The sequence below is a fragment of the Sprattus sprattus genome, assembly GCF_963457725.1.
Source record: "Sprattus sprattus genome assembly, chromosome: 13".
Lineage (NCBI taxonomy): Eukaryota > Metazoa > Chordata > Actinopteri > Clupeiformes > Clupeidae > Sprattus > Sprattus sprattus.
Genome location: NC_137911.1, coordinates 2,606,536 through 2,619,744, shown reverse-complemented (window position 1 = coordinate 2,619,744; position 13,209 = coordinate 2,606,536). Strand labels below are relative to the sequence as shown.

At 39.5% G+C, this 13,209-nt stretch overlaps 1 protein-coding gene across 1 annotated transcript in view; it reads right to left on the bottom strand.

Annotated features, from left to right (window-relative positions):
• Positions 1-11,857, bottom strand: part of tgfb3 (transforming growth factor, beta 3) — a 67,520-nt gene extending 55,663 nt beyond the window's left edge. Inside the window, exon 1 of the mRNA XM_080850007.1 lies at positions 11,220-11,857. Coding sequence (XP_080706133.1) covers positions 11,220-11,565 — 346 coding nt within the window. The 5' untranslated portion in view covers positions 11,566-11,857. The remainder of the gene's footprint in view (positions 1-11,219) is intronic.
• Positions 11,858-13,209: the final 1,352 nt, after the last annotated feature.

The window sequence follows — 13,209 nt, the reverse complement described above, 5'->3', positions numbered from 1 at the left end:
GCTTTGCCATGGTAACACCACAGACAAATTAGTGGAATATTGGACAAGTTTGATAAAATCCAAGTTATATGTGTGAACATATCTTCAGCTTTTACCTGTTGGTGGCGCTATACTCTGTTGGCAAATATGAAACTTTCTAAATTGAATTATAGTAATAGCCCCGATCTGTTTGCAAAATTTCACAACTTTTTACCATATGGTTGTAGATGTCGCCATTGACACTAATGGCAGAAGAAGACAGAAGATGAACAAGAAAATATAGAAACTTTTTGATTTTAATTAGCTCTGACGGGTAAACGCTATTAAAAATCTGAAGACCATCTGCGCTAATTACGGGGAAAAAATTGGCCTGTGAAATTTCCATAAAATCAAGGTACAAACACAATTTGGTGCCTACGCAGCTATGCAGCTTGGGCTCCAATTATTCCATATTTCTACTGAGAAAAAAAGTATGGTAATATACACGGGCCAAAGAGAAGCTCTTGAAGAAGAAGATTCTATAATTCAACATGCAATATAAGGAAAAGCCATTACTTGATCTAAATGTAATGAGAGTATACATAACAGTACATTCACAGTGACAGTCACTGTCATTCTCTGCATTCTCCAAGTTGGCCAGACCTCATGTGGGGGATTACCTCATGGAAAGGCAAGGAGAAAAAGGATCATTCCTTGCTGAAAACCATCTGTGAAACTATAGGGGCCAAACCCACAATCCCTTTTGTACTACTGGCTATCACAGCAAATAATGTGTATATTCTTGCCTGTTGACTTAGAACTGATTATTTTATGGACTTTGCAACTTGAAAGCAGTAGCCCTCTAATTTGACTTCCATATTAGAAGCAAGAGAGTCTTTATTTATTTGTGTGTCTGTATGTGGCTGTCATGGCTATGCCATATGCCATGTGTCAAAATATTAGGTGTGTATTATTCTTTTAAATAAACAATTCACTTTACCACAAAATCTAAATTACGTCTTTAATGTATTTAATTTTGTATTAAATATGTACAACCATTTGTATGAAATATGTATAACCAAAATCACTCACAGAAATTTTAGACAAAACATTTGCCAATCCAGTTGGGATTTATCACACTGAACTTGTTTTACTAAAAATCAATCCACAGTTACTGTCTCTATAGGCACAATGTGTTGGAGGGGAACGTGTGGTGTTTTGAGAGAGAAGAATACATTTCATGATCAAGATTAATGCAGTTGACAGAAAACCCAAGTTGAATTGCCTAACTGTGGTGTCAAATTATCACATGTATTTCTACATCTTGCCACAAGCTGTGATGCAGCAGGTTAGTAAAAACCTTTTAATTTGAGCGATTAGATTTAGGTACATAAACAATGAACCAGAAATTAATGTCAGCTGATATTTATTGACCCTTTGAAACCCATGCAGACAACTCTGTGATTTTCTGTCTTATAGGAGCATTTACAACCACCATCTTCAGAAACGTTAGATGGTTCACATTGAAATGCATGATTTGACAAATGAATATGCTTTGCAGGGCAGTTTGTAGTGTGTTTTGTAAGAGAAGAACCAACAACATGCTTGAGCTAATAAACATGAACACTGTAAGGTTGCTAGCAAACCAGATGGCTTGTGGGAGTGTCTGACTATCTATGTGAAATTTATTTAAAATGGCCTATCTTATTTTGTGTTGATACTAAGGGTCGTAGGTTAGTCAGTTTTCATTTGAGTGATTATTTTAGGTCAGTGGAAACGTTAAGTTGACCACTAAATTCTTTCACCAGTTCTAACCCCTTCAGAGTAGGGGTGACAAAAATACAATATAATCTAATAGTCAATATTATACCATATAAGTCTGTCTCATTAAAAGAGTAGTTCTCAAACTGGGAGACAACCCTGCAAGTGGGGCGTGTGGTTGTAGACATCTCGCTCACAAAATGCAAGGGGCCTACGACCTTGGACTTTTCACTCGCAACATGCAAGCAACGTGGATTTAAAAATCACTGACACCTTTGTCTGAAAGTTAGCATTTCAAATCTCAACAATGAACTGTCAACATATGTCAACAGGTAGGCCTAGATAAGACAGTCCAGACATCTGAGACATAGGCTACCACTATCGATAGTTTCGCAGTTTGATCAGTTTTGCCATCTTGGAATAGTGTTAACAACAGCCTTTGAAAAGTTCAAATTACTATCTCCTCATTTAGTTTTCAAAACATTACCTTAGCCTTATAACACTGCTACTGCTGTATAGTACTTGTTTCATCTCCTCGCGTTTCTGTCTTCCATCATTCAATCTCTTTTCTCTTCCTACTGAGCTCAGCCTTGAGATTCCCAACACTATTGCACAATGCTAGATTAAACATACAAAGTTATTTAACCTCTGGTTTCTGAGCTAATTGTTATTGCTCACACCCAATGTGGTTTGTGTCTAACATTGCTAGCATATTAGGGTGCTAGCATTGTCATCACCCTCAGCCTACTGAGCAACAGTATTTTGCATCTATTGTATACTTATTCATCTTACATTCTTACAACATACAGTATACACAACACCAACACATTCACTCATAACAGATCATCCAAAAGCCTTACTTTCAATTTGAGAGGTATAGGCTAACACACTATGAATTCAATTTTAACTCAAAAGAAAATAGCTGCTCCAACTGAAGCCTTGCCAGTTCCAGATATAAATGCTCTGCAAACACTTTGGTGTTTCAGTAACTTGCACATCATAAAATTGCAAGAACAAGTTATTGAACTGGATGAGTGATGACAGGTTGAAGCACCTTTTTGGCTATATTAAAATATGTGATGGTGAAGTGCACTGACCTCATATAAAATACTACCTTTTTACAGAACATTACCAAGTACATTTTGAATAGCTAATTGTGTGCGGTCTGCCTATGTGTTCCAGAATGTCAGTGGCTCATTTGTTGACATATCTGTAAGTCTGTACTTTTTAGCATTTTTACACCTCCTGGTTCCAAAGAAAAAATCCCTATGGAGAAATGAATGGGTTTGTGAAAACTTTGGCAAAATAAGGTGTGACTGCCCACTTTTTGTTTTGTTCTTAATCAAAGTTTGATGGTATACCACCGCAGCACTAGCGTGATGTATGAGAACCTGAACAGAAAACACACATCTGGATGATGGACCGCCAGAAAAGGTAGAACCATCGTAAGTAGCCCCTTATACATGTGTCAATGTGATCCGATCAGATCGCGTGTGATCCGATCAGATCGCGTGTGATCCGATCGAAACTCGTAATGCGCTTATAATTGCCTCATGTAGCACACGCCTAAATGTGATCCAGTCGTTTTTCCGACGATGTCTGAGCCTTTCCAGAGAGGTGGTCTACGCCGATCGTTCAGCTCAGAAAAGGGCGTGTCAAATAAGGCCGATGTGACGGCGGTGACGTCCTGCGTGGAGATGACCCCAGCCTCTTATAGGGAGTGCCAAGGCAGGGCTCACTCATAGCGAGTAATCTCCGGGGAGTCAGGTCTCATGTGCAGAACATATTTTATGTGAATAAAGGTTATGTACACAACTTTTTATACCTCTAATCGACTTGGTTTGTTGTTTATATGCTACACAAATGCCGTGAGGTGAAACGGAATAGTGTAGGTCTTAACTGGAGCTCAACTCAACTCCCCAGCTAACAAAATGACGTCCCTAGTGTATAAACAAACACTTTATTTAAATGGGTTTTTAAAGCCGGAATTATTTCTCCCCCTCCTCCTCCACCAGTTCGTCCGGAATCAACACCTGCAGCAACAATTAGCTACAGTTAGACAACAGAGCAATTTTACCTGCTTTTACCTAGTGAGAATTATAATGTAATGCATTAGTATGTTAACATAAATGTTATCTTATTGACTCTTATAGCCTCCACTCTCCATTTGTCCAACGTAGAAACAGTAAAGAGATTATGCGCGTCTGAGTCCGTAACCAGGACAACAATGTCAAATGGCAATGAAAGCCAACTGTCATTCTGATACCTTTCTCAATAAACGTCTTGGTTGTAGCTCTAACTGCCAAAAAAATAACTAGCTTCTGTAGAGCTACGAGCAGCAGTAGCCTTCACCTGTCCAAAAGTAGCCAATTCAGCTGTTTTGTATTTTCTGTATCCTCAATGAGGCAACACCACTAGTGTGTCATATTCCTATTTAGTGCAATCGATAACATTGTAATACAAATTAAGATGATACAACTTCTCAATTTAGCCAACTTCGCCTTCACAGTTGGAGCTAGCAGGCTAGTACACAGGGGTTAAAGTGGGCCGGAACGCTCCGGTACTCAGTACCGGCACCTTAGATAAATTAATAAATAAATAGATTCTAAAAAAACTGTGAAAGGCTCGCGCTCCTTCTGAAGGAGTTCATCAGCGTCTCGATCAAATCAAAACGTAATATCATCCCCTAGCCCCGCCTTGTTCATCCCTCTGACAAACACGCTTCGCGCGAAAAAAACCAGTTAACCTGTCAGTTCAGTTGAGAGCGCGACGCTTTGCGGAAAGTGTTTACACTGTTCCAGTCAGAGCGAGTGCATGTTGGAGTCCAAGGTGAAGTAGTAAGCTAAAGTCTAACGTCTATATTTTAAATAGGGCAACAAACATAACTTAAAGAAAGAACCAGGCTTTTAGTTATTCGTTTTCTATCACTCTGGCCCTGACTGAGAATGACGAACATTAACAATGGGCAACAAGTTGGTTATTGGCTAGCACGTCAGCTTGTCAGAAAGACAAAAAATAATAAACAATTACAAGCTCAGGGGCTGGAAGTTTCCATTTTCTGTAAAAAAAAAAACACGTATGGGAACACAAGTGTAAGAGTAGTAGATTTACAGTAGCCTAGGCTCATTTCTTCTGCTCCATTTCATGTAGCCTAATCAGTATTTTTTGTATCATTTTTTTTATGATAAAGAGCTCTGTAACCTTGCGTGGTGGATGGGTGTGACCGGCATGTCTGCAGTAGGCCTGTCACCATTCAGAGAGAAGACCTACAGTATATCACTATACTGTATATGTAGCCTACTAAAGAACTAAGTGGTTTACAGCATAAACATCTATCTACCATAGGCCAACATTCTAAAATGTGTGAATCGCTTAAATGCTATGAGTTTCAAATCTAAATGTCAGCACTAATTGTTCATTTCCAGCTGGCCATCCCCAAAATGCACCAGAATACAGGAAATCATATTTACCAAATTCAAAATTTTCTCATGGAACCAAAATAGGGCCCCAAAGGCTCATGATCCATCCCTGGTTTAGGTCTTTGGTTAGACCTCCTTATATCACTGTGATTAAAAAAATATAGGAATGGGTGATTTCAACGCCACCACCACCAGATCCACCAAATACCCCGCCACGGCCGCCGCCAGATCCACCAAATACCCCCCCGCCGCCGCCACCACACCGGAAAATAGAGTACCCCCACCTACTAAATCCCACTTTAACCACTGCTAGTACAGTAATAAATATTCGAATATTCGATATTCCTAGCTATGGCATATTTCACGTTGGACAAACATACAAATACATAGATACAGGTAGAACTAAAGTTTGTATTAAAATAAATTTACCTTCGGGTGTCTGTCCTTTCCACACGAATTGATTATGAAACGGAATTACTAACTATAGAGGAAGGATGCGGGATCAAAAGGTTTTGCTGTCTCTCATCAACAACGTCTTCACTCAACAGCAGGGTTCATGAGCGTTGACAGGGACCTAACCAAGTAACCAGGCAGGTCCGTGAGAGAGGTCATAATGTCATATCATAACCAACCAGGGACCAACCATCCCGAATGTCCCCCGAAAGTTTTTAATATAATGTCATATCATAACCAACCAGGGACGTTCCAGGAACGTCCCGAATGTCCCCCGAAAGTTTTTAACATAACGTCATATCATAACCAACCAGGGACGTTCCAGGAACGTCCCGAAAGTTTTTAATATAATGTCATATCATAACCAACCAGGGACGTTCCAGGAACGTCCCGAATGTCCCCCGAAAGTTTTTAACATAACGTCATATCATAACCAACCAGGGACGTTCCAGGAACGTCCTGAAAGTTTTTAATATAACGTCATGTCATAACCAAGTTTAAAATAAATTAATAAATTGTGACCTTTTAGGAACTTTAATAACGTCCAAACAACGTCCTGAGGATAACGTCACGGTATAACCTTTAGGGGACCAAATAGGGACGTCACCGAACGTCCCCAGGACGTCCTTTGTTAGCTGGGTCAACTATTACAGCTAGCTTGACGCTATCACTAACTGAAAACACATTGGAACACATAGTGGCTAGGTAGCTAGCTGCTAATAAGTAACATATTAGTAACATATAAGTAACACATCAGCAGTAATGAATCAACTGTTCTGATATTAAATGTACTACTAACATGCCATTCTGAAATTAAAGCCAGTGACATGAGTATTAACGATTTACGAGTTAACGATGGATACCGACAGGTAGCATACCTAGCTAGGTAGCATTACCATTGGATGTGAATGACAGTTATGCTAGCTCTTGCTAGCCCTTGCTATCCCCAAGAAGGAGCATTGTTTCCGGGGATTTTCACTTGATGAGCGGGGGCAATACAGTCATCTGGAGAGTTCAAAATGTTACTAAACGAAGGGAAATCTACTGTATGGAGATATTTCTGCTTAGTAGACAATGCAGATTCTAATTAGGCTGTTGGATGTGTCCAATGTAAGGAGTGTGAAGTTTTAATGAAATATGATTGATGCAACTCTCGTTCTCCACAACAACATGGATAAACCTGGATGGTTGGATGTAGTTTCAGAACGAACGTCCGCGTGCAAAAAGATCTTCAATGGTAAGACTTGTCTGTTGTGCCTCTGTTGGTGTCTCATAAAACGTGAGTTTTATTAAAGCATGTGTATTGTGTAGCTATTTCATTCCGAGATGGCAGGGGAGTAAAATGCTCCACTGCCAAAATAGATTGTCATGTTTTTAACTTCGGGGTTAATTCACTTTCCTTTACGTCTGCTGCTGGTTAGTAAATACAGACCGCCGGAAACGTTAACAAACGGAATGAAATAGCTACACATTACACACGCTATGCTTTAATAAAACCCACGTTACTCACATACTGGTTAACACTGTAACAGCGGGTGTATCAACTGTACCCATGTCTCAACTGTACTAATACCACTGTCAATTATGAGTTCAGTTTTCTACCGTTGTTGAAACACATCCACGCGTAGACTAATTTTCTTTCCGTCTGAGAGTGGTTATTCAAAGAAAATATTAAGAACTAGATAGATTATTTATTTGTCTTTGCAGAAATTTGTTGAAACGGATGGAGGAGGCATTTGAGAGGAAGAGGGCCAAGTATGAGGAGCTGGCAGGCGAATGCCGCCGCAACGGGTGGAAAACTCGGTGCAACCCCATCGAGGTTGGATGCCGAGGGTTTGCAGGCCAGTCACTCTACAGGGCTCTCAAGTTGTTGGGAATAAGGGGACTGCACAGCAAGAAAGCCATCAAGAACACCACAGATGCTGCTGAGAGGGCATCCAGATGGCTGTGGATCAAGAGGGGTGATCCGTGGGCAACACAAGCTACCTAGACACAAGCCGGGGACTGATCACCTCCGGCTGGGTCGCCTGGGCGAGGGTGTCTGATGTTGAAAGACCCGAAACACCCGATGATCCCAGGTTCCATCACTGATGATGTGTCTAGGTTGCACCAGTTGGTGTATATTAAACCAGTTCTGTGCCATTGACAGTGCATCTGATAGTTACAAAAACAGAAAAAGACTCAAAGACAAATACAGACAGAACACAACATGACATAGGACAGGACAATACCTTCTCATATTACAGTACACAACCCCCTCAAAATACAATACAATGGAAAAGTGTGGTGATGAGTGTAGTTACATTACAGTTGGATTCTTATTTAACAGGGATGTACTGGTGTGTATAAAAGACTTACGGGCTCTATTTGTCTGTAATGAAGGCAGCCTGAACCTCCTGCCTGAAGGCAACAACTCATACGCCTAATGTAAAGGGTGTGACACATCATTACAAATACTATGTGCCTTTCTTACCACCCTTGCTTCAACAGTCATGGCCAAGCTATTTAATGGCTGGCAGGCAATCTTGCTGGCCATGTTAATTATCTTGTGAAGCTTATTTTTGTTTGCTACTGACAGTGAAAAGTACCAGGCCACAGAACAAAAACATAAAATGCTCTCAACAAAAGAGTGGTAAAAAATACGCATCATGTCTCTGTCAACTATATAGCCTACTGATAGAAAGAAGGGAACTTTTAGCCACTACACTGCCTTTGCACAATGCGGATCCACGTTGATGTTGTTAGTAAACAAACCAGGTGGGAGCACATCTCCGTCGTCTTTGCGCATGCCCGAGGCAAGGTAACCGGATCACATTTTGCACATGTAGACACGTAACGACAAGAGCCGATTCCCTTAAAAATGTTCACACCTACACGCGAATACGATACGATAAATTGACCGGATCACACTGACACATGCATGTATATGGGCCTAGTGAGAGCTAATGTGTGTAATGTAATGTGTTGTTCTTGTGGCTGTTAAAGCCGTGAGGTTGTCTGCCAGCTGCCTTAGAATTGAATTGAATAAGTGTTTGAGAAAATGTTCAGGCTAGAATCTGGGGGTTGATTGACGGTGCCAATGTGTGTTTTCGTGCATATTAGGCTTGATGGGACATGTACCTTATCTAATTATTTGATTTCTGCCATTTTTTTGCAGTCAGTTGTGCACTGTTGTCGTATCCTGCCACTCTTGCTATCCTGTATAACTAAAATTCCCATGCGCCCTGTCAGCCAGTATAACTACTTTACTGTGTAGGAGGGCTTTCACAGATTTGTTTATCAAATTGATGTTTACTAACCAAAATGTTCTCTCTCTTATAGCATGACCTTTGCCCGCAAAGGCAGATGGCTGTGAAAACATTGTTCCTCATCACCATAAACATTAAATACATATACGCACATTAGACAACCAAGTTCTGCCCACTCACTTTGTCTCTTTTCTTCCCCTCCTAGTCTAGACTGACTCCACCGTGGGATGCTGCTGTAATCTCTCCACTTAATCTACTTTCAGAAACCCTCTGCCTACACCTATCCATCCCCACCTCTACATCTACATACTCTGTTCTAGCCTATACGTCTAATGTTAATAATTGCCACCATCAACATAGTATTCTCTTTAATTTCTCTATTTACTCTTGCAATAGTAACCTTACAAGCACACTGCATACCCACTTAGCTGTTCTACAATACTTGAACATTCTCTCCCCAGTCCATTATTCGTTTTGTATGTAGCATGTATATATCATCATGTTTGTATATTTCATGTATATTTGCCATTTCATGTATGGGCCATTCTACCGAATTGGTGCAAAGTCAGGTCGGAAATATTTTGATTTTTTTTATGTTTTATTCACAAAACTTTGTCCGTATGTATATTGTACCATATCTAAAGTACACATATCTAGTAAAAGAACAGTCAATTTTTATATTGTATTTTCAGAATGTGTTGGAATGTTTTTCCTCCAGAGTTGTTGATTGATGAAATTGAACATACATTAATCCAATCTGTATCATAACATTTTAGTTGATTACTCAATATACTTAATTTTTTACAAAACATCCAGTGTTTTGGTAGTGCTGCACTGTTTCGGTAGTGACTGCACTGCTTCGGTAGTGACGGATGGATGTTAATTTCTCTCCCAAAATCTTCCAAAAGGTGCTCTGGGCCGCCCTTTAGTCCACACAACACATTTATTTAAAAATTATGGGATTGAACTACTTACCATTTAGTTTTGTCACTACCGAAATCATCAGGACACTACCATATGTTTCGGTAGTGACTGTTTCGGTAGTGACAATTCTAGCTAACTTTAAGCATAAATAAAGAATTCTAGCAAGCACACGGCTTGCAAACAAATCTTTGAAGAGGTGTACACACATACAAGCATAAGATTTTGCATGAAACCCCAAAAGGTTTACTTAATAGAAAACATGGGTTTCGGTAGTGACAATTCTTAAGGTTACACGTCGATTTTCAAACTTTGGAACACATTTATATAAAAACTATGGGATTTAGCTACTTACCATTCAACCATGAGGGACAGGGATGCAGTGTCACTGCATGGTCAAAAATGTAGGGTCGTGGCTAAAACACAGGCTCAGCCAATGGACTAAAACGCTTGTGTTTCGGTAGTGACATGAAAACTGGGGACATGATTTTTTGTGTATAGTTTATTTATTTAAAAATGAAACCCACAATAAATCTAAATATTCCGAGTTCTGTTTAAACCCAATCACAAAGATCTTTGAAATTAGATCATTGAAAAAAATCTATGTCAGGGTTGGGGACAGCTACTTCCCAATAGAAAGTACCCTATAAATGATGATTTTGTATATATTAAGCTTATCACTATCTCATTTAATGCATTGGGTTATATACCATAACATTTTCTTAGTAAATATCTATGCCTAAATACCTAATTGTTTTGTAAATAGTTTTTATTGTTGAGGGACTGCATATTACACGAATTCGGTAGAATGGCCCGTATAGTAGCTGAATTCATCTGACATGTTTCTGATTCCCCCCCTCCCCTTCCTTCTGCACCCTCCCACCAAACCCACCCTCCTCTTTCTATCTCTACCTGGACGGCTCCACGCAGATACCCCCCCCCCCCAACACACACACACACACACACACACACACACACACACACACTGCTGAGGTTCTGCTCAAGAGTTTTTCCTCCTTGCCCCTGACGCCTTTGTGCTTGCTCAAGGGGGCTCAGGCTCTGTAAAGCGCCTTGAGACAATGTTATTGTTTTTGCGCTATATAAATGTATTTGATTTGAATAGTCTACCTTACTAACCAGAGAAACATTCATTTTTTTCCATGGGAAAGCCATCACTTCCTAATTACGCATCTTAAATTCAATCGCTCATGATGACCATAGCAGTAATAGTAATATAAACCATTATTGACTTATTCTCCACAATAGAACATTGTCCTAGACATATTGTGTTTCTATCCCATGCCTAAATGTGCCCTTCGCTTTATTTGGTTTTGCTAGGATAGGTGTTTTACCAAAAAATAAAGTAGGAAGATCAACCACAGAACCTTACAAACGTTCAGGGTAGCCACTCGTCTGAGTAGCCTTTTTAGCCTCAACATTCCAAAGGCTCATGACTTACTGTTTTCTGGGAGTCCTTGAATCATATTGAACTTGTATATCTCCTTTGCGTAGTATTCCGTCTCCGTGTTATCTTGTCCACAGCTTTGGTGTCGGTGCTGTCCCAATTCCTCTATTAGTTCCCTCGTACTATTGTAAAGCGCCAGTACCTGAAAAGGGACATGATTCGGACCCAGGGCCTGTGGTGGGCTGGTAAGTCGCAATTTGCTAAGAATCTGTCCCCGGATCGCCTCCACTCTCTTCTTTTTAATGTGATCGATGTCCACAGTTGTACAAGTGGATAGTGATAATGTCATGGTTACGCAGTTAAGCAATAGGAAAAACAAAACTGCTCTGCCTAGATGCATGGCTTCTTCTATTCACACTCCTATTGTCAAAATAATCTAAATAAGAGTTCGTAGAGTGGGTCATTTATATTATATTATTCAGCGGAGAATAGTTCAAGCAAAGCTTGATATGAAAAGGCAAATCCCAAATTATCCTTTTAGTTCGAGTGTACTGACTTTGTCCAAGCGCTTCTCTGTCTGTCAAATTTCATGTTGTTAATCCAGGAGTTGCGACCAATCCATTATGTAATCCAAGTTTGCGTTTCTCTTATTTTTCATAATTTCGCTTAGTTAGAAGCAACGTGCGTTCTGAGGAAACTATTCAACAGATATCTCGCTCCTCCCTCTGGTATTTCACGCCCTGTCCCTTTTTCATTTCTTAACCATCCGAAAGGTTTTCACGTTTGATAGTCTCACTGCCAGGTCTGCATTTCAGTAAAGTCTGCTTTCCTTTATTTTTCCATTGCAGTCTCAGTTCCCATCTACGTTTCGGTCATTGATTCAACAGATTCCTTTGTGCTTTTAATAAAGACCGATCAGTCTGACGTGGGGACGGGGGTCGAGGAGGTACCGCAGGTTAGCGGCTGTGTGTGTGGAGTTTTCTGGAGGCTCACATACAGCAGGCTAAGTGCAAACTTTATCAAACATTAGGTTTTAGCAGTAGTGTAGTTGATTTAATTACAAATATCAGTTAGTCAACATCAATAGGCTATTTTGAATCTCAGCTGTCATAAGTTTCGCATACACCTTTAAATAATATTGGCCTCTTGAAAATCATTTTCCACGTAAAACACATCTGTTTCAGAGAAGAACTTCTGCAGAAACAACACCAATCCCCCTAGTGTTTTTTTTTGGCAAAATGTAGCCTAATTTCTATTTGGGAAAACGCCAGTAACCCCGCTTCTGTTTGAATGCAAGTGGTGTTATCTTAAATATCTCAGTTGCAGGCCTACCAGTAGCCTAATAACCTTTTTTTTACTTGTAAGAAGAAACATTAAAGATATTTGTAATTCAGTGTCATTCCATCGGAACTAGTCACAGTTGCATCATGTACAGGTAGACTATTTAATTAAATGTTGACTTGCCATAATTTTAACGTACCTTTGACTTCCCTTATATACAAATTAAATTGTTAAAATGGAATTCCAGATCATCTTAATTCGATTTTTACTAGTAATACATATCAAGGGTGTCTAGTTTGTCTTCAATAAAAAAAAAGTTGTTAATATTAAAAACATAAAGTAGGCTATGACTGTCGAAATCAATTATGGATATGTAGTCTTCTTCCTGTTACAGTTGAATTGAAGGCCTACATATATTTAATCTGAATCCACCAGATGCCTCTTCAGTTTATTTAGATTAAAACTTTCATAGTTCAATATGACAAGCACTGTTGATGCTCTTTGCCACTTGAGATGGTTTTATTTTAGAGAAGATCAATAAAGTCCTTATCCAAGGTGCATGCCAGTGTGTGTGTAGTAGGTGCTCTTCTCATAATGTTTCTATGACTTTATGACTCTCATGACATGTTATGTCAAAGATACCTAAAATGAATGTATTCCATACGATACACTATCCATGAGATAAATTAGTCAAACTAGTAAACCTGGATTTCCATTACTACAAAGAACTGTTCAAGAGAATGTAATGACATTATGCCCAAAT